The 22542-nt window shown below is 34.5% G+C and overlaps 1 protein-coding gene across 2 annotated transcripts in view; it reads left to right on the top strand.

Moving 5' to 3' along the window:
* Nucleotides 1-22040, top strand: part of DNAH5 (dynein axonemal heavy chain 5) — a 110988-nt gene extending 88948 nt beyond the window's left edge. For both annotated transcript variants that reach the window (XM_005153361.4, XM_031052856.2), the window contains exons 63-79: nt 504-820; nt 1508-1663; nt 2079-2261; nt 4626-4869; nt 5828-5942; nt 6388-6578; nt 7001-7122; nt 7936-8085; nt 9637-9882; nt 11392-11611; nt 12361-12566; nt 13370-13573; nt 14208-14423; nt 17014-17226; nt 18554-18706; nt 21158-21389; nt 21889-22040. In XM_005153361.4, the coding sequence (XP_005153418.2) occupies nt 504-820; nt 1508-1663; nt 2079-2261; nt 4626-4869; nt 5828-5942; nt 6388-6578; nt 7001-7122; nt 7936-8085; nt 9637-9882; nt 11392-11611; nt 12361-12566; nt 13370-13573; nt 14208-14423; nt 17014-17226; nt 18554-18706; nt 21158-21389; nt 21889-22040 (3320 nt within the window). The remainder of the gene's footprint in view (nt 1-503; nt 821-1507; nt 1664-2078; nt 2262-4625; nt 4870-5827; nt 5943-6387; nt 6579-7000; nt 7123-7935; nt 8086-9636; nt 9883-11391; nt 11612-12360; nt 12567-13369; nt 13574-14207; nt 14424-17013; nt 17227-18553; nt 18707-21157; nt 21390-21888) is intronic.
* The last annotated feature ends 502 nt before the right edge of the window (nt 22041-22542 follow it).

Here is a 22542-nt window from a genome sequence, read left to right as displayed (position 1 = left end):
TATTACAATTCCTTATTAGTAGTAGTAATAATTGCAATTTATTTGTTCTTAATTAATAGTCCTAAGCAAAGGTTTTTTTCTGCCCCCAAAATATGTTTTAAGCTGGCTCTTGTGATTGGGCATGGAAATGATGGAATTGGAAATTTATGAGTAAGTTTATTCTGCCATGTCCTGCTTTCGCAGGATCTGTTGCTTGGAATAATGTTATGTGTGTATTGGGTTGACCTTGCCTGGCTGCCAGATGCCCATCTCTTGATAACTACAGTTGCACTGTAAAGAAAGAGTAACATGAAGTAGACATGACATCTACTGAAATGTAGCATTTTCTTCCTATGTAATGAGCCTTAGGGAAAGAGATGACAGTTCAGTCTTGTGGGTCAAATTGCATTCTTCAATTACAAGCCAAACAATACAACAACTAGTGAAAGAAGCAGCTCATTCATTAATAGAATAGGCAAAGTTGTAATGTTTATTAATTTTTTTTTTCATTTTTTCTCTTTAAGGTGATGCACTCTTGGCTACAGCTTTTCTGTCGTATTCTGGTCCTTTTAACCAGGAGTTCCGCAGCCTGCTATTAAATGACTGGCAGAAGGAAATGAAAAGCCGGAAAATCCCCTTTAGTAGCAATTTGAACCTCATAGAAATGTTGACTGATGCGCCAACTATCAGTGAATGGAACCTACAAGGATTACCAAATGATGACTTATCCATACAGAATGGAATCATTGTCACTAAAGCATCTCGTTATCCTTTATTAATTGATCCACAGGCACAGGGTAAAATTTGGATTAAGAACAAAGAAGGCAGAAATGAACTTCAGGTAACAGGAGTGCTGGTGCTTTCATAATCTATAGAAACTCTTAGCCCACAGAATATAGTTCAGTGATTTAAATAATTCTTAGCAAATGCTTTCTATTTAAATTGCCTGGGTTGGATGTAAAGGATATTTCAGATATATTTTGGTATCTATTAGATTTGAGATTTGGCTAGATATGAAAATGTACATTTGAAGCTCGTTATTTCTAATGTCTTGATTTGTTTAATGAATTTATTTTAATGAAATATAAGCCTTTGGAAAAATAGGCTTGATGGGTAATGTCTGGGAAGAGCTGAAGCATGTTTACAGAATCTAATAAGCATTACAACCCCCCAAATAAGTGATTAATACAAGTTCATATAAATGTTTGAAACTGAAGAGGCACAACATATTTTTATCATCTTTTAATCAGTATTATCGATAATTTGTGTTGTCTGAGCATGGATTTCACATGCTAAACATTTTGCAAATTTTGCAAATGTTCCCTTGTACAGGGAAGACAGTATTCCAACAACATCAGTCTGATGCTGTCTTTTCTTGTGCTCACAGTCTTTGCCTCAATTCTAGTCTAACCATAGGATCATGGTTTTTATCAGTAATATAAATAAAATTAAATAAGTTTTAAATATAAAATAAAAATCCTGGTAACTGGGCGTAATATAATATAGACATCCATAACTGTATTTTTAGATCACTTCTTTGAATCACAAGTATTTTAGAAATCACTTAGAAGACAGCCTTTCCTTGGGAAGACCTCTTTTGATAGAAGATGTTGGAGAAGAGCTAGACCCAGCACTTGATAATGTTTTGGAAAGAAACTTCATTAAAACAGGTTCAGCCAACAAGGTAAAAATAGAACAAATGAACAAATAAGTGGAAACAGACATAACTCCCTTGTCCTCAACAAAAAAACTTCCTATAAGTATGACTTTGAAAGATTAAAATAATATTTAATTCTGATTAATACTAATACTAAAAAAAGTAGAGTTTAAGATATCAAATAGTAAATATATTTAATCTACAGAACTCCATATCAATTTGCTTATGTTAAGTTTTAAAGACTAAAATTATCTGTGAATGAGTAATTTAAAAGTGATCCATAGATATTTTCAACAAATACTTTTTATCAGACATAGAATTTATCACTGGATTTTTACACATTTGAACAGAAATTGTATCCTATGTTTTCTACACGCAGCACCTGAAAGAGTGTGTACTGGTTCTTGATATGTCAAGACATCTTTTTAATACTTTTCTTAAGGTAAAGGTTGGTGATAAAGAAGTAGATGTTATGAAAGGCTTCAGACTTTATATCACTACAAAACTGCCAAATCCAGGTTACTCTCCTAAAATTAGTGCTCGAACATCCATCGTTGACTTTACTGTGACCATGAAAGGTCTAGAAAATCAACTCTTGGGCAGAGTCATTCTCACAGAGAAACAGGTAAAATAACTAATTGTACCTTTTTCCTGGCTATATGTCTTATATTTACCTATAGAAGGTTTTAATTTAATTTCAATTTATTACTCTCTAATCCCATATTACAGGATGACTTTCTGAATCTCTTTATTGTGATTATTCAATCAGGAGGGTTTACAGCACATCATTTAAAGTTTCTGCAAAGTTTAAGTTTCTGTTCTTGCATTGTCTGGTATGCCCAATGATAGAGTCTGTGTGGCATACATCTCAAAGAATTGACTGATTACTCATAAGAATACTGGTACTGACTTCTTTTCCACCAGAATGTTAAAACAATCTGCAAGATGTGAGTTAAGCAAAAAAACGTCAAACGGTAGCTGGTATATCTGTATATATTTAATGCCACTGTATTTCTTGGAATAATTTGATTTAAGGGACTTGATTTATGTCTGAATATAGTATAACTTAGACTGTTTTTATGATATGATTGTTTTGATGCATTGGCTGTTATGTAATTAACAAGAAATTGCTTATTTAGTGTTGTACAAACAGGTATGTCAGGTTAGTAGTGGAGTTATAGAAAAACTGTTTATGGCTTTGTGAATTTCACATTCATATTTCAAGATTTGTGGTGGAAAAAGGCTCAAGTTTTGTAAGAAACAGTAGATGCAAATTCTTGCACTTGTGAATAATTTTGGGATAGAATCATAAAAGTTATGTAGCAACTAGGAAGAAAAATAACTTTATCCCAGCTGAAACCAGGACATATATTTTATGAATATTTACAAGATCTTGTATTCTTCGTAAAGCATGTAAAATGAATACAGCTTGTGTAAGGAATTCCATGAAGCTGGATTTGAAATAGTCTGTTTGGTGCAAATATCTTGAATTTATGTTTATTGTAACTTGGCTTAATTTTGGTTTTTTGGTTTTTTTTTATTATTTTTTATTCTTGATGTTATGACTGGAAATTTTTTAAGATCTGCAGAAAACTTCCAACTATGTCCTCATCCTGATCTGCAAAAGTATTTTAAAAGCTAAATAGATGCATATTTTCACTAAGGTTTTTGTTTCAAGATATTTCACTTGCTTTAGTTTGGTTATTCTGTTTCCAACTTGTTTCTCAGGATCTTCTTGTGAGGAAAACTTAGCTTTCTGGTTTTCAAATACATTGCACTCTAAAATATGTTTAACCTCTTAAACTGAACTTAGAAAACATGAAATTTAATTTGGCTCAGAATGATTTCTCAACATGATGACCAATATATTTAATTGTATGCTAACATTCTTTTAAGGTCTGAGGTTCTTAATGCCTCCACTGCTATCATATATTTCTTAGTGTTGTCCCTGTTTCTTTGAAATAGTAACAACCTGTCTGCAGTCCTGAAGTGGAACTGGCAAAAGGGGAGTGAACATGCAGCTTCCAGCTTAGTTAAAACTGTCTACCACTCCTTTGTAAACAGTGAAGGAGTGCTTCTGTAGACATAGCTAATACTTCTACCAACTGGCTCGCTTACTGTTGATTCATCAGATGCATATTATCTTATGAAAGACTCTTAACCCATCCTCTCCCTCTTTCTTGCTTTGTACTCCACTGTATAAAAACATTCTGTATTGTTTTAACAGAGTAGTTTTATATCTGAGGGATTTATTTGCAGTGAGTTTTAAAGTTTAATTTGAAGAGTAGCATAAGAATGAGCTAAAAGGCCTCTAAACTCTGAAAAGCTGTTAACAAGTATTCACCTTTCATATATGACTGCTGGGAAACAAAGTAGATATATAAACCACACAGTTTGTATAACTAAAAGTAACAAACTAAATACTTCTAGTGAAGCAACTCAGTGTGAGTTCTACATCCTTTCTTTTCTTAGACAATGAAGCATTTCAGTGGGAGACTGAAGTTATCCCCATTTGATGGAGGAGTATCTTTAGATGTATTTCTTGAAATATTTGGTGCTTGATTTGGTGACTCTGGATGCTCATTGTTATTGATACTATATTTTTTTCAATATGATGATTGGAAAACAATGCATAAATGAAGATGTGAAATAAATTAGATGGAGTGAAATAAAATCCTGTGTCTGGAAAGGTGCTTGTATTTGTCTTTATCTGAAATGGAAAGAAGAAAAACAATCACTATTCTGAACTTCTAATTCTGTTAGAGCATGATATGAACATGTTCCATAGTATTTATTGAAAAGATCTGTTAATGCATACTTATGTAGCAGGTTCAGAAATACCGATTAGAAATACTACAGAAATTCTTTTCCCAACGACTTTACACTGTTTTAGTAGGATAAGTAATTTTAAAACTAAATACCTTGCTTTATTTTGTTTTTATTTTCAATTATTCTTCTGTTTCCCAAATATTATCGTGTATTCCAACAGGAATTAGAGAAAGAAAGAACAGATCTTATAGAAGATGTGACTATGAACAAAAAGAGGATTAAAGACCTAGAGGATAATCTCTTGTTCCGACTTACAAGCACTAAGGGTTCTCTGGCAGATGATGGGAGTCTAATAATTGTATTGAGTAACACTAAGAAGACCGCCGAGGAAGTAACACAAAAACTGCAAATTTCTGCTGAAACTGAAGTACAGATCAACTCAGCCCGGGAAGAGTACAGACCTGGTGAGTGAAGGTAGCAATGAAAATCAAATGACTGGAGCATACAGTTAAAACAGCGATACTTAGAGCAGGAGAAATAGTAAGATGTGATCAGAGAGACCATAATAGGTGGGAAGGATTTGTGTTTTCCTGTAAGTAAAATATATCTTGCAAATGGCATACTGAGCTACAGTGGAGAAAACAGCCAATATTATGCTTCATGTGGAATTTATAAAATGGGATTTTCTATTGTCTCCCTAGGCTTCCCATTGCTTGCATGTTGACATTCTTTCAGGCATGAGTATAATTGTAAATGCTTTTTGTATCTGTTTGGATGAATGATTTGTTTATTCTATCATAGATCCTTAAGTTACTATAAGATTTCACTAGTCTTGTGGCTTTTAACTGACAAGTGAAAACGTGAAAAAGTTGAAGAAGAAAAATGCTTTCTGGAATAAAATGTTAAACCTGCATTTTATAAAATGTGTAAAATGGTACAGTTAGCATACCAAAAATCATTGCAGACTTTGTAAAACCTTTGTATTTAAAGTTAAATGATTGTTGAAAATAAATCAGTTCTGGGTAAGTTAAATCAATATAGTTCATTTGAACTTTATATGACCTCTGTAAAAATCTGAAAAATTTGTTTGGATACTCAAACAGTACTTTGAACCATCGTACTTTTTATATGTTCTACTAATGATGTGAATGTTGCAGTATACCATGCAGATGCTCTCCAGGTATGTTCATATTTGCAATCTGGGCTTTACATAGTATACATTAATTATAGAAAAGATTTTTTCTTTCTGATATATAAATGAGGATTAATAAATGTTTTAATTATTTTTCTGGCCGGTAAAGAATGAAGAAACTCAAGGATCTCCAGTTAACGTTAGTGTTAAACTCACTGTACTTGTAAAGAGTTCAAGTTTTTCTGCTCCACATTTCTACTTTGAACATAGTTTTGTTTCCTGTCCTTCAGTTGCAACTCGAGGTAGCATCTTGTACTTCCTTATTACTGAGATGAGCATGGTCAATGTGATGTACCAGACCTCACTTCGGCAGTTTTTGGTGCTTTTTGACCACTCCCTAGCCAGGTAACTTAGGTAACAATAAGTAGAATTTGTATTTACCCAGTCCTGGAGGTATTTATAGTATGACAAAGGTTTGTTTCTAATGTCAGAAAAAAGCATGTGACTTGTTACAATCTTGACAGGAGTTGTCAGTTTGAATACCTATAAGCCTTTGTCTGTTAGTTATCAAGACAAAGAAATTTTAAATGTACTTACAGTCCTTCAGAATTAGATAGTTAAAAAATATACTGTTCTGATTTTCAGCTATGCAGAAGCCTTGATTAGAAAGGAATTTGATTTGTTTCTCCTTCAATGTGAAAGTTGTTGCTAGCTTACTATCTGGTATTCTTGGTTTGAGTTTTTTCATGTTTTGAATGTTCTAAATTATGTCTTTTTGTCTTTTACATAATATTCTCTTTAATGAAACCTATGTATAGCGACATTCAACTGCAGGCATGTCTTCCAACAGGTCTACCAAAAGCCCTATAACGAGCAAGAGGATTACTAATATTATTGAACATATGACGTATGAAGTGTTCAAATATGCTGCCCGAGGACTCTATGAAGAGCACAAATTTCTTTTCACATTACTACTTACACTGAAGATTGATATGCAAAGAAACAGAGTGAAACATGAAGAATTTCTGATGCTTATTAAAGGTTGGAACTACATAGCAATTTTAAGTAGAGGATATGTATTTTTTGTGAGCTGCAGTTTTATCTCCTAGCCACTTGCTTCTTCCTTTTGTAGATGAGAAGCTAGGCAATTGAAAGAATACATGTCTATTATTTTGTTCTGGTGACCAGCAACATTGTGTAGCAGTTCTGATTTGTAGCAGTGAACTTAATATTAACTAATACAGCTTTGAGTAGAGTTTATTTGGTAACTGCAGGAGGACAAGCAAGCAAATAAGAACATAAAAGTGATGTTAACAGTTTAAAAGAATATCAGACTCTTAGCTAATTGTGACAAGTCCACAGCTTTAGTCTTAACTGCATGCAAGCACTGCTTGCAAGTGTATCTTCACTTGAAAGCTTAGAATAATTTATATTATGTTATCAAGATATTTAATTTCATGCAGGTGGTGCTTCCCTAGATCTGAAAGCTTGTCCTCCTAAGCCAGCTAAATGGATTCTGGACATGACTTGGCTGAACTTGGTGGAGCTTAGTAAGCTTAAACAATTTTCAGATATTCTTGATCAAGTAAGTAAAAGCTTTTTGAAATGAATATCGTTTCACAGTGATTGTCTAGTAATGGTCAATGCATGTAGTGGGAAATTGCTTTATTTTAGAGAACGGAATGAAACTGGCAGCAGATATCCACAGCTGTAGCCCCAACTTCTTAGATACCTGTATTGACAAAAAAAATTTAACACTTCCCTCCCTCCCCTCTGAAAATAAGAAGAAAGTGCAACATTTCACACCCCATAGTGATATAATACTTTCAAAATTGGGATATAGCTTCCTATTATTCAGTTCACATAATGCAACTTGAACCTTCCAGTTGTTAGACTGTCTTCCATCCCTGCTGTGCTTTCTTACACTATGTTTTATGATGCTTGTTCCAATATCTATCTGTTTATATGGAGTAAGAGTTAGGGAAAGTGTGTTCAGTAAATTCAACACTTTGGTAAAATCAATATTTGTATGAATAGTGTATGAATAGAGACTTAAGTGTATGATAGTTAATGGATTAAGAGCAATGGATATATGTGAAGAATACTTTCTGTACAGTCATGTAGGGAGTAAATAGATACCTAGTGTTCTCAAAGCTATGTCTGAACCTAGCTTGCTGTGCCATTATATCATTAATGGAAAATACTGAGTAGTAGCTATTTATTTTCAGAATATGAATATTTAAGTTCATTGTTGCATTCTACAATTTTGATTCATGAGATGCATATTATCTTATGAAAGACTCTTAACCCATCCTCTCCCTCTTTCTTGCTTTGTACTCCACTGTACAATCCTGTATTCCACTGTACTCCACTGTATTCCACTCTACAATAACTGTAGATTTCCAGAGCAGAGAAACAGTGGAAAATCTGGTTCGACAGTGAGAATCCTGAAGAAGAACTGGTTCCTAGTGGCTATGGTGAATCTCTGGACTGCTTCAGACATCTTCTTCTTATCAGATCTTGGTGTCCTGACAGGACTATAGCTCAGGTAAATATATGTAGCCAACATAGTCTATTAAATTGTCATTAGAATAACAGATACAGGATTGCAGTTCAGTACTTTTTTATTTAATGCTAAACTCCTTAACTCCTTTTTGTAATGGACCTTTACATTACATTTTCTGTAATCTTTTTCAGACAATTTATGTATTAGTTTTAAGGGTAGTGTTAGCAAAAGTATCGCAATGTATTGAACAAATATTAGCTAGTGATTTTATGGAGAGATAGAATTTCATCTGGAAATTTATGTGTTTATTCAGTTCTGCTTTATTAGTTCAGAAGTTATTTTTTACTGCCCTTGCTGATAATACTCAAATTATAGGAGTGTCTTCCTGTTAGGCTGGAGTAAAATATTTTTAAAAAATCTGCACGAAGGTGTGTTCAAAATGTTTAGTTTAAGGTTATCTATTTAGAAAGGACAGAAATATAAAGTTTATTAAATGTTTAGATCAACTTTTAGGAAAAATCAGCTTCTAGAAGCCCATTTTTAATCTTCATGTTCTTCTCCAGTGAAAAAAGAAAGTATGGATTATGCAATTTCTGATGGTTTCAGAGCAATGGTTGGAAATTTACTGAAATCAGAATGCGTCACTAAAAGTGCAGTATTAATTTTATGGAGGCAAATCTTTAGATATTGTAACTAAATTCAGAGAAAGTCCTGGCAATTATAAGTGTAACTGGAGTCAATAGAAGGTTAAATGGTACTCTATGATGAATTTCTCAGATGTGTGCTATGTGTTTGAAGTGGAACATACAAAATTAGTTCCTCAGTTCTGTTAATGGGGGCAAGATACACTTCTATCTCATGATGGTTTTATGAAAATTGGTATTTTATCAAACATTAACTGAGAACTAACCCAGAGCTATTAATGGGAAGATTGGTCTAAGACAAAAGCAATGTAGTGGGAAACAGTGCAAGAAATATAATCTCAGACTGCTTGAAAGAGCCTTTTCTATTTCTCAGTTAATTCTCAGGAGCAATAACAATTTTTGAAATACATAAGGAATGACAGAGATGGCTTCTATATGTTCCTCTCAATCTTCTACTTAGCAGCAGTTATTTTCATCACTACTACTGTAAATTCATTGTTTGTTTAAGCATGAAGGTTGGAAAGGTCCTGGAAGCATGCCTTCCATGCTTTCCTCCCTTTTTCGTAAGCATTTGGAAAGGAAAGCTAGATTTTTAAGGTTAGAAGTTTTGCTGCCTGGTGGAGATACAATCTTTAAATCATTAAAACCTTTCAAAAGGTTTAGTAAAGTTATTATTTTTATTATACTGTAATTACAGGCATTATATATAAACATGCATCCAGGTATGTTTAATAGACTAATTATTTCTGAAGTTTTAACTGGTCTTATAAGGTTCAAAATAACACATTCAGTATGATATATTAACATGTGAAAATAAATTCATTGCGTATTTATATTTCTGATATAAATTTGTAGTAGCTGTCAGTTTATTTATTGGTTGTATTTACACTGGGAAGAAAACAGCATTAAATGATTACATCACAGAGTAAATTTATCTTTTTTAATATAGGCAAGAAAATACATTATTGACACTATGGGGGAGAAATATGCAGAGGGAGTCATATTGGACTTGGAGAAAACATGGGAAGAGTCAGATCCACGTACTCCTCTCATATGCTTTCTGTCCATGGGTTCTGATCCTACGGACTCAATTATTGCTCTGGGAAAAAAACTGAAGATAGAGACACGTTATATTTCCATGGGCCAGGGACAAGACATTCATGCTCGCAAACTTCTACAGCAGACAATGGCACATGTAAGAAACAAAAATCTGGATGTTTTTCTATGTCTGTATTAAACACTTAGAAACGAAATTCCTGTCATGAAATATAGGTTTGGTTGGCAATTAATGCTGCATTTATTTGTGTAAGCAAATGTCCTCAGCAATAGAACTATCTTTTCATGGTCATTTAATTGGCTATAACAAACTTCTTGATATTGTGCAGAAAATAGTGTTTTTCATGTAAAATGGAATTTATGTTCTAGCTTGTTGACTGATGAAAATAGCTGAATTGCTTGGATTGCATGGATATTATATATTCTTCAGCAAGTATTTCACAGCATTTTTTTAGTTTTGTATTTTTAGTAACAGAAACATGTTTTGTTAAAGAAAATTAATTCCAAATATGCTATTTATAGTTACATAACCTTGAGAAAAACAAGGTTGTATAGCACAATACTTTGAATTTCTCTAGTCTGGATTTTAAGTTGGGATAGACAATCTGACAGCGCAAGCATTTTACAGGTGAAACATGCAAGGTTTAAAGAATAAAATATCCTGTATGAGGATAAAAGCTGAGATATCCTAATTTTGCTTTTCTCATCAGGTGGTAGTACTGCTATGCCTGCACATGTGAAGAGTTTGAACTTACACTCTTATGTTATGAGCTTCTTTCCTGTCTGTATAACCAATTTTCCTCTGATTTGTGCTTCAGATTCTCATTTGACAACTTCACATTGAGAGCTAATTAGCAGATTAGATGAGAAGTAATTCAAAAGACAGGGAAGAAGAGCTCCTTTTGTTAAGAGAAATGCAGTACTTTCCCTCACTGTCTCACATACTCTTAATGAAGAGGTATGAGAGATGTCTATATGAAGTATGATAATTCATATTAGAAAGTCTGGTATCTATTGATCGATAGCAATACAGTAATTAAATATGTATATTTGGTTCTTTTTCAAGCTTGTGACCCTTGTGAGGAACAAGGTTTAGCAGCCTGCTATATGGAGCTACTTCTGAGCTTCCTTATATAAGTCAAGATTTATGTTTTTATCAGCACTGTAATCATGTCCAGACATGTTTTAAATGTACTGAAATCACAAAGGTAGGGACTACTTGAGAAGACCAGGTGGGATAAATGAAGAACATTCATTTAGATTATAAAACCAGTCAAGCTAACAATGCCTCCAGAAGGAATGGCCCACATCTTAGCTCATATAAGCTTTCTTTGGAGAAAAAATGTTTTTTATTATTTGTGTGTGTACCTTTACTATGGATACTGGTCCCTGTTTGTACATAAAATGTACATGAAATCAGATGACTAAGGCCTTAGTTTGATTAGGTGAGCTAGTGGTCCAAAGTTGGCTGTGGATTATTTCCTCTTTTAACAGCTCTGATGAGCACTTAAACATGCCATATTTTGCTATATATTAGATGCGTCTGCTTTGTTCCTAACTTACAGCATAAACAAAGAGTGATTTTTAGGTGTTTTTTTTTTTATTGTAAACAGTGTTGATAATTTCATATTCGTCTCTTTTAAACTAGGGAGGTTGGGCACTTCTACAAAACTGCCACCTTGGACTAGACTTTTTGGATGAGTTGATGGACACTGTAATAGAGACAGAGACTGTCAATGAAAGCTTTCGACTGTGGATGACAACTGACATTCATACACAGTTCCCCATCACCCTTCTTCAAATGTCTATTAAATTTACCAATGAACCACCACAAGGACTCAGAGCTGGACTAAAGAGAACATACAGTGGTGAGTGCTGAAGTGGTAATGATTTAAATTTAATTTTGCTCATATTTGGACTCTGATGTTAATGTGTGCTCACATTGTAGCCACAGGTACTAGATGTAAACTAGTATGAGGAACTGATCACAATGACGCCAGGACACCTTTTGATCCTTGGTTTGAGTTAGAAGTTTTGACAAAAGGAAGAGAAGATCTGATGAAGTTCTGTTGCCAGAACGAATTGTACAGTAAAACAGGAAATGCTTTTTCTTTTCTGAAGTGTTGCCTTTTCCTATCTCAATTCAGTATTTACATTTTTAATCTTCTTTTGTCTTTTGACAGAAAAGCAACATATTAATCTTTGTTGGCTGTTAAGTGATCTTAGCATTGTATAAAATAAAGGTTTTATTTTATAATAGTGCAAAAAGCAATTTAGTCATAGAATCATAGAATAGTTAGGGTTGGAAAGGACCTTAAGATCATCTAGTTCCAACCCCCCTGCCATGGGCAGGGACAGCTCACACTAATGTGAATTAATCTATCACTGAATGATTTTTGGTTTTGGTTTTGTTTTACCTTAAAGTTTACTCTTTTAATTTGAGAGATTTAATAAACATTCTTCAGCATAGCCCACTTTGTAGGACAATAATTTCCTTTTGGGAGAAACAGAGAGCCAACTGAGTATCTTTAGGACTGATGTTATAACTCTGATTTGAAGTAGTTTTCAAAAGTACTTTTATTGTGTTTCTTATAAAGTCCACTTACAATATCAATAGGTGTCAGCCAGGATTTACTAGATGTCAGTGACATGGTACAATGGAAACCAATGTTGTATGCTGTAGCCTTTCTACATTCCACTGTTCAAGAAAGACGAAAGTTTGGATCTCTGGGTTGGAATATACCCTATGAGTTTAATCAAGCTGATTTCAATGCTACTGTGCAATTCATTCAAAACCACTTGGATGGCACAAATGCCAAAAAGGTAAGTAATATTTTTGTGGGGAAGGTAGATTAAGGTGAGGAGTCTTTCTAGAGTGGAATGTATATACATGGTTCCAAATAACTGAAACACAACCAAGATTTTATATTAGTCTTTTGTTTCTTTCCACAAGCATTTAACATTTGAACTATATATGTCTGTAAAAGAACAAGCTTAAATTAGACTTTTAATCCTGTGCATGTTAAATTTCTATGTGAATTTGTACATTTAAAAAATCCCTCCCACACATCTCCCCTGAAAACATCAGAAGTATAAATCTTAGAAGTAGAGACCTTCTTTTCAATGCTAATTTAGTCAAATAGTCTAAAAAGGACTACTGTATTTAAAATACTATTTTCTTAAATGTGAGTAAAAATAATAAGATTTGGCTCCTCAACCTATCTTGGCAACACAAAGAAATAGAAGGTGGATTTAAATGATTGCATAAGGGTTCCTCTTACATTTCTCACTGTCATATGATTAGTTGTCATATAGAGGTCTGCGGAAGATCACTCTGTGATTGGCATATTAAGTGAAGTTGAAAGCGTGATTGGAATGTAGCTGTATCACTCTTGCCCAAATGCCAGAATAGCCTCCTGTATTAGTTGTCAATGAATTCTATTTTGAGAAATCCTTTAAGGTGTTTTGGGAATTGAGTGTTATAGGAAAAAAGAGTAGTAAGAAAATAACTTTCTTCCCAAAGGGACAGAGATGCAGGACTTGATATGAAAGCTGTTCTTACTAACAGAGCTGTAAATGGGTGAGAAGAAGATTAGCTGAAGTCAATGCTTTCTGCTTGCTTTTAGGGGATCTCCTGGAGTACTGTTTGTTACATGATAGGTGAGATCCAATACGGTGGTCGTGTGACAGATGACTATGACAAAAGACTCATGAATACTTTTGTAAAGGTTTGGTTCAATGAAAACACATTCAGTCAGGAATTCAGCTTCTACAAAGGTTACAACATACCTAAATGTACTACGGTGGATCAACACCTTCAGTACATACAGGTTGGTAAATGAAAGCTTTCCAACACACCCTTCCTCTGCCCCCCAACAATTCACTTGGATCTTATGAGTTCTTGAGTCTTTGTATTTTGACTTTTCTTCTGACTGTGTTTTGACATTTATTCACAAACTGTTTATTGCTTTCTAATAGTCTATTTATCTATTAGTCACACCTTACTGTTGTCATCAATGTTATCATTTCCATGACAGGAATCTTTCCTTTATCATATGATTTGCTTGAGAGACATAGTTGAAGGCACAAACTTATTAGAGAGGGCAAATAATGGAATCTAGACATTGGGTACAACCTCACAGAAATAAGAGATGTAAATATATGAAAGTTCAAGATGACTATTGAAATAGTGCATAGAGATTAAAATTTAATTTGTTGTTCATCTTGCTGTAATTTGGGCTGTGATATGACAAATGGATTACAGCAAGTTATTTGCCTTCAGACTGTTTGAAGAGGTCTAGTCTCTTACTTTACAATGTGTTTTCTGTGAGTGTTGGTTGTCTTTGTTCGTGTTGTTTGGTTTTTGTTTCTATGGGGTTTGTGTGGAATTTTTTTTGCTTGTTTTCTAATGATTAGCTTGTAAGTCTATCTCTAGTTATGCTCTTTTTGTATTTTACTGTGTAGAGCCTTCCTGCTTATGACACACCAGAGGTGTTTGGTTTGCACCCCAATGCGGATATCACTTACCAAACTAAACTTTCCAAGGATGTATTGGACATCATCCTCAGCATTCAACCTAAAGATAGTACTGGTGGAGGAGGAGAAACCCGAGAGGCAGTTGTCGCCAGACTGGCTGATGATATGCTAGAAAAGCTTCCCGCTGACTATGTACCATTTGAAGTGAGTTAATGAAAATCTGTCAAAAACATTTGCCCCATCTTGCTTTGTGTGGATTAAAAAAAAAAAGTAACTATTATTTTTCTAAAAGCTTGTATGAATTCGTTTATACTGGCAATGCTTCAAAACCACATTTTAAAGAAGTCTGACCAGACTCTTAACATTTATGATGAAGTCACTAGATGTGCACTCAAGTGCTTCTGTAAGAGCTTTTTCAAAATATTAAACCACTTAATGCTTAAGTTGTCATTTGCACTATGAGGGAGGTAGCATCACCAGCTTTTAACTAAAGTTGTTGACACAGTAGAGAACTGAGGTCATGTTGCAAGTGTATTTGAGTTTCTAAAAGTATTACAGCTTTAGCATATATATTACTTTGGGATTCAGGTTATATGCTGAAGATATTTTTAGGCTGCTTTCTTTGTCTGTGAAGTGAATGCAGAAAAGCTTGTCAAGTGGCAGGTTTCATTGACTGAAGCCTAGTGTTAGTGTCTCAGGATCCATATTAACACACAACAGCTTATGTAATTATATTTGTAATGGACGCCTGCTGCCTTGCAGTCATTTCTTGTCTGAAAGAGCAACTTGCCATCTGTTTGTATTGAAGATAGAATGTCTCTCAAGGTGAGAGGGTTTTCTTAGAGTTAGAATACATTTACTAATGGCTAGATACATGGACACTCCAGTCGACTGTATTCTGCAACCTCATTCTGAAGACTGTAGTTTGAGTGCTTGGACAATTTGTGTTGTTTCTGGGTCTTTCCATAGTTCTTAATTACCCTTTAGAGCTCCAGAATTTTTAGGATGCTGACATTATAGTTCTTCCCAGGTGAGGCTGGTTATGAGTTTCAAATAAGCAAGAAGAAAATGCTAGTAAATTAGTTAAGATATATTTTCTGTATCAGGAGATGTTGAACTGTTGTGTTTTATTATATTTGCAAATGCTTGAAAGTAAGTAACATTAGATATGTCAGTAATAAAGCATTTACAACACTTTTGTTAGGAAATGGATGTGAATCACCCTAATGAGTCATTAGCAAAGAGGTTCACACCCATGTTTGTATTTTAACAGATACTCAGAATAGTCTGCTCATCTAGGCAGTAAAATGTTTTATTAATTAGATAATTTGCCTGCCATCTCCTTAAGGAGAAATAAATCTCTTATCCTTAGTCTTCTGCCACTTCACTTAGACTTTAATGGAAGTTAGCATGAGGACCTTTATACAAGGGTTAGGTGGCTTATAAATGTCAAATTTCTTCTGTCAGGATGCTGAGCTATGAGAAGGAGAAAGGAGACTTGTACAATCAAACACTCTCTTTACTGCTTTTGCAGAGTAGTAGGTTTCCCTTATGTATGGTATGCTCATGAGTATGGACTCTCTTAATGTTTTACACCTGTTTTATGTTTTCTGTACCCTGTATTATGTAAACTTCCTTCCCTCAAATGGAATAATAATGATAAATTTTATCTGAACAGGTCAGTTAATCTATCTGAAGAGGGAATACTGACTATCTAGCAGTCTTCCGAAAGTTTGCACTTAATGAAGTTTCTGTCCTACTGTCATTCTAGAAGCCTGAGCTTTATGACCTTCCAAAAGGCTTAACCAGGTGTCTGCAAAGGATTGCAATTTGCTGAGTTTCTCAGAAGGGTACTGCTTCAGTGATGGGCTAAATCTCCTGGTAGCTGTTAGTTCAGCTCCTAAAAATCTACTTGACATCTCCAGGAATAGATATGTGGCTTAATAAAGATATATTATATAGTGTCACTGTGTAGGAGCACTTAGCTCTGTTAAGTTTACAAGAACTATTTTTGGGCAGATCAGCTCTGATCAGAAATGACAAATTGAAATTCAGTTTATATTAATGAAAGCAAATGGGGAGCACTGAATTTTTCACATGGTGATAACTATTTAAATTCCTTTTGTTTAGCAAAATACTAACAAATTTATGTTATGCATATTACTAAGTTCTTAGTAATAATTAGTAATAATATTAAGGTTGTTACCCTGCATATGATTCAATACCTATTACATATAATATTTTCACTTATTTCCCAAATGACCATATTGATACAAAAATTCTGGTTATGTCCATACAGTTGTTAATTTGCTAACTTTACACTTTTAATTAAAAATAAATTAGCAAGTTTTATTGGAATACAAGACTGCCTGGAATTGTGCTAGTTCTTAGGCATTTCTGATAAATAGCATTACTATGCTGAGGCAAAATGGCTGTGGCAATTGTTCTTTACCGGTTTGTGCAAAGTGAACCTTGAGAACTGTCTGTTGGAATTAAAGCTGAAATCCTTGAAATGGGGTATAGCCTACATGCTGTTTAAACAATGTTAGCTCATAGAAAGATACACACTCTAAATTGTGAGGTAGTCTAAAACCATACCCAGTCTCAGCATCATAAATCTCTCTTGGAAAAAATCTGTCTTGCAGAGTATTCAAGGAAGATGCCAAACTGACCATTTAACTACTACTTTTATATAAAGTATTATATCTTATAAATTGTACTGGGGCCTAGCATTGGCATAAAGCCACCTTTGCCTTTTGCTTTTGCTGAAGGATCCTTGTTTTTTTACCTGCAGGTAAAAGAGAAACTAAAGAACATGGGACCATTTCAGCCTATGAACATATTTTTGAGACAAGAGATTGAACAAATGCAGAGAGTTATTACCTTAGTGAGAAGCACTCTGAATGATCTAAAACTTGCAATTGATGGGACAATTGTTATGAGTGAAAATCTGAGGGATGCTTTGGATTGCATGTATGATGGAAGGGTTCCTGCCAGCTGGAAAAAAGTAAGTGTAACTCACTATTATTTTTTCCTTACAAAACAAATCTGTTGAGTTAGATTAAACTACTTGCCACACAGTAAATACTTTTCTCAAACACAGGTGTTAACCAGGACTGTGAAATTGCTGGAACAGATTTTGGGCTAAAATAAACACAGTCAAAACAAGCTCTCTTTCATTTATAAAAATGGAAATGAATGTGGGAGATGCAGGTATTTCCCATTTGGACAGCTTGTTGCATGTTGACAGGATAAAAAACTAGAGAATAGAGAATAATCTAAAATGTGATGATGGATTTTAAAAAATAGCACCTATACTGGTGAACTACATTGTTGCTGTTCTTTGAGATATCATAGAATCAGAAAGCAGTAGAGGCTGGAAGGGACCTCTCAAGATAGTGTAGTTTAACCCCATTTCTGAAAGCTGGGTCACTTAGACCAGGTTTGCCAGGATTCTCCAGAATCAAGAATCTCTCTGGGAAACCTGTTCAGTGTTGGACACCCTCACAATAAAAAAATCCTAACAAGAAACCCAAATGACTACCAAGCAAGCAAGCAACCAAAAAACCTCAACTTTAAATTAAATTAGCAAATTTAATCTTGTGTCCATTGTTTCTTCTCCTATCACTGAAAAGGGTCTGGCTCTATCATCTTCAATTCTCCACATATGAGGTACAAATATTGATAATATCTCCTCTGTGCCTTCTCTCCTTCACCTGTTTCAGCCTCTCCCCATGGAACAACTAGATCAACTGATGAAAAAAAAAATGGGGAGACTTTTTTGGCGTTTTCTTGTTTTGCTTTTATTGACAAAATAAAATGGTACAGAAACCTAGACCAAAGCAGATGCTTCACAGCACAAGTGTGATACAACTATTCAAAGAGAAAAAGTCACAAATTTTCACATAGTCTAAGCTCAATTTTCCTTACCTGGTTTTTCCAGAAAAAGCAGAATAGTTTTGGCAGAAAGCTTGTTATTTTGATGCATTGACCTTGGCTTTGGAAAGACATGTATATAGTATTTCTTCTTAGTTTACACAGGTATCTAATTTTGCAAAAACATCATTAAATGGGCAGTTACCACACGAAGCATTAAGCATGTCTAAATGCAGTGGTAGGCATGAATTTGAACAAAGGAAGAAGTTGTTTCAGGTTTCAATGGGATGCAGGATTTATCTGGTTAAAAGATGAGATATGAAAAATTAACTTTAAATATGCTTTGTTAAGATTGATGTTTACTACCATGTGAAGAATTACCCTTTCTTGAGATTAATTTGGTGTTTTTAAACTTTTGAATAAAACTAAAAAATGAATATCTTGTTTACGATTTTTAGGCATCTTGGGCTTCCAGTACTCTTGGTTTCTGGTTTACTGAGCTTCTAGAAAGAAACCACCAGTTTTACAAGTGGATTTTTGAAAGCCGACCAAACTGCTTCTGGATGGCGGGGTTTTTTAATCCTCAAGGATTTTTAACTGCAATGAGACAGGTAAATTGTGTTTCAAGTCTCACTCTACTTATTCTTTTATATACTTTAAAAAACAAAAATAAATATTGTGATAAAAGCTGTTATACACATGGCTCCACCATGTTAGCAGGGAAGATACATAACTGCATAGCTACCTAGTATTTCCTGAGTGAAATATCCATACATTTTTCTGTATATAAATGACCAATATATTAAAATGTATTTCCTACTTTGACCAAGCTTTGTGTATGAAGGGCTACCTTACAACATTATTACAATAGACTGGAGAAGTAATGTCTAATGTTACCACTGAGATATTCCTGAGAAGAGTTGCTTAGCTCATGAATTTGTTTTCCTTTTTTCTCTTCCTTTTGTTCTGTGTTCAATATTTATCTGTCTGGAGACTTGCCAGAAAAGCTATTTAGAATTAGTCTTAAATTACATTTCCGCAGTTCAGTAGCTGGTTCAGTTTCTCTCCATGAAGTGAGAAAGAGTTTACTTTATGAATAAGTGCTAAGTATAAAGTTTGATGTATTTGTTAATGTATAGCTCTGTTGAATTGATGATTGTGTTGGTTGCTAAGCATGCTAGTTGCATTTGATAAGTGAGATAGTTTTTAATGTAAATAAGGTAATAAATACTTATGTTGATTGGGATAGAGGGACATTAGATACAATTGTCTGGAATGTGTAAAACTGGGAAACAATATTCAGTAGGGACCTCAGAAAAAGCTAACATTTCAAGGAGAGAATGAAGATTTGCAGAGAAGAAAAATCTCTCCTCTTGTTCTGAAGTCTGGGTGATGTAATCTTTCTCAAACTGAAGTTCTAATTGGTGACCTACTTCTACTAAAATGGCAGGCATACAGTCTTGATTAACGTAACGAGATCTTTCAAGTTAGCAGTAACCTGGGATTTTCTTTTGGACCTAAGCTTGTAGAAATAGTTTAGCAGTAGGATCTTATACAGCTGGAATTTGAAGAACTTTTCTGATTCCCTAAAAAAATAATGTGAGTACATGACAGCATAATGTCCCAAGTAAAACCAAAATGACTTTCTGGGATTTTGATATGTGGTGAAATAAATAGAAATGAGAGAGATGAAAAAGCAGAAAAATTGTTGAACTATGTCCTAGGTTCAGCAGTAGCAGCCATTTTTCTCCTTAGTAGCTGGTGCAGTGCTGTGGTTTTGATTTTCGGCCTGGGAACAGCACTGATAACACCGATGTTTTTAGTTGCTGCTCAGTAATGTTTACTCTGGCCAATGACTTTCCGAGTCTCATGCTTTGCCAGGGAGCAGGGGAAGCCAGGAGGAGCAGAGACAGGACACCTGACCCAAACTAGCCAAAGGGGTACTCCATACCACAGCACCTCATGGCCAGTATATAAACTGGGGGCAGTTACCCGGAAGGGTTAGATCACTGCTCGGTCGGGCTGGGTATTGGTTGGTGAGTGGTGAGCAGTTGTATTCTCTTCCCTTGTTATTTCCCTTATCATCATTATTATTGGTGGTAGCAGCAGTGGTTTGTGTTATACCTTAGTTACTGGACTGCTCTTATCTCAACCTGTGGGAGTTACATTCTTTCGATTCTCCTCCCCATCCCTCAGGGAGTTGGGAGGGGGAGGTAAAGGGGTGAGTGAGGGAGTGGCTGTGTGGCTGAGTTGCTGACTGCCCTTAAACTACGGCAAACTGTAACCCTCCTGTTCTTTTAGAGCAGCTAATTAAGTGCAGTAGGGGAAAAATATTAATTCAAATTACTTCAAATAAAGACCATGGAAAACATTTACAAGACTGGGATAACTCTCAGGTCTGGCATAACTTAATGGTATGGGATAGCAAGGGATTGGGCAAGATAAATGAGTGTTGTTCAGTGCACTAACTAAGTTTGAAGTATGTGTTGAATTTTAAGCATCTTTATCTTCAAGTGTTCTCTGGTGATTTTCCAGTCTCTATATGTAGCTTTGGAGTTGAGCAAGCTCTTATTCATTGTTAAGGATACAGTTAATGAAAATATAAGTACAGAAAGAGGAACGTAACTCTAGAAAATATGCAGCACATTAAACATTTTGGTTTTGTCACTGGAACTGTTTTACTTAGCACATCCAGTTAAAGTTTTCTCACCTCATGAAAAATGAAATTTTCATATTTGCAAAAGCCAGCTACCATTGGCATTCAGACTTTGTGTTACTTTGTATGTTCCTAAGATATTGCATATAATAGAAAGATTGAAAATAAAATGTAGTGGATCATTTCTGAAAGTATTCTTGTAGTACCATGCCATCAAAAGCTTAGACAGAAGTCAATCTCCCGTAAACATGGATATCATAGGAAGTTTGGGTTTTTGTGTGTGAGTGTGGTGGGTTTTGTGTTTTTTTGTTTTGTTTTGTGTTTTGTTGTTTGTTTTCTGGTAAATTCTGTGGAAAAATGGTTCATGTAAAAATGTAACCTTTGTAATTTCATCCATTTTGGTCAGGAAATAACAAGGGCTAACAAAGGATGGGCTCTTGACAGTGTAGTGCTGTGCAATGAAGTCACTAAATGGATGAAGGATGATATCACAAGTCCTCCTTCAGAAGGTGTCTATGTGTATGGGCTGTATTTGGAAGGAGCTGGCTGGGACAGAAGAAACATGAGACTGACTGAATCTAAGCCCAAGGTGCTGTTTGAGATGATGCCTGTTATAAGGATATATGCAGAGAATAACAGTAAGTAACTGTATTGTAAAGGGTTTTATTTTGATAGAATCTAATACAACTTTTTATTCAATTGCATGGAAGACTTTTGAGCTTTGGGGATTTGTAAGGCTGTTGCTGTTCATTGTATACATAGGGAATCTTTTTCAATGGGGGCAACTTATAAGTCTTTCATATAAAATAAGCTTTCTATCTCCCTTAATAATAGGCATTTTTTTCACCTAATATTTAGAAAGGTCTCTACCTTCTGTTCCTAATGGTGTTAACAACCTTTTAAACCTATTGCAGATGAGCTGTTCTCTGCCACTTCTGAAAAAAATCATGTTTACATTCAGTCTTCCATTGACAATATGCGTCCTAGATTGAGAAGATCAACATTTATATATTTAAAATCTGTAATCTCTGTATCAGAGAATTAGTTCAAATTTACATTTGCCTTATGCCTAGTCCATTAGGGCTCTGTCTTTTCAACCTAATTTCATTGGGTTTTATGTCTTTTCTGTCTTTTTAGCTTCAAAAGATCCACGTCTTTATTCATGTCCAGTCTACAAAAAGACCATTAGAACAGATATGAATTACATTGCTGCTGTGGATCTAAAAACACTTCAGCCTCCAGAGCATTGGGTACTGCGTGGGGTAGCACTTCTGTGTGATGTCAAGTAATGTAAAAAAAAAGTTTTCTAAGGGTTCCTTTCTGTTTTTAAGTATAAATATCAATATGTACTTAGCTGTACAACAGATCACTTCTAAAAATATATTTTCTAAGGCATTGACTCCCTTATAGTATTTTTAGAAAACTGTTCTCAATAAACCTCTACAATAGGCTTATGAATGTTAAATCTTAGAGTGATATAAAGTTTGGTGAATAAGGTTCAAGTGTTGCCTTTCATTAATTCAAAAATAATGACAAATATTTAGTGTTCCCATCTCACTGTTGTGTGCTTAATTTTATCTTGAATAAAGATTCATTGACTTGAATGTTGTTACTTTTCAGTGATAAATATCCTTGTATCAGGGCTTACATTCAACTTGCTAAATGAAAAGCTTTTCTTTTGTGTGTGTGTTCATGTGTGCATATCTTTGGAAAGCTAAGCCCAGTTGCTCATTCATATTAGTTAATAAACTTCAAGATGATGTTATAAGATTTATCTCCTAGATGATAGCT

This window comes from Melopsittacus undulatus, chromosome 1 (genome assembly GCF_012275295.1).
Source record: "Melopsittacus undulatus isolate bMelUnd1 chromosome 1, bMelUnd1.mat.Z, whole genome shotgun sequence".
NCBI classification, from domain to species: Eukaryota; Metazoa; Chordata; class Aves; order Psittaciformes; family Psittaculidae; genus Melopsittacus; species Melopsittacus undulatus.
Note: the sequence above shows the minus strand (reverse complement) of the source record. Positions and strands in the feature narration are given on the sequence as shown.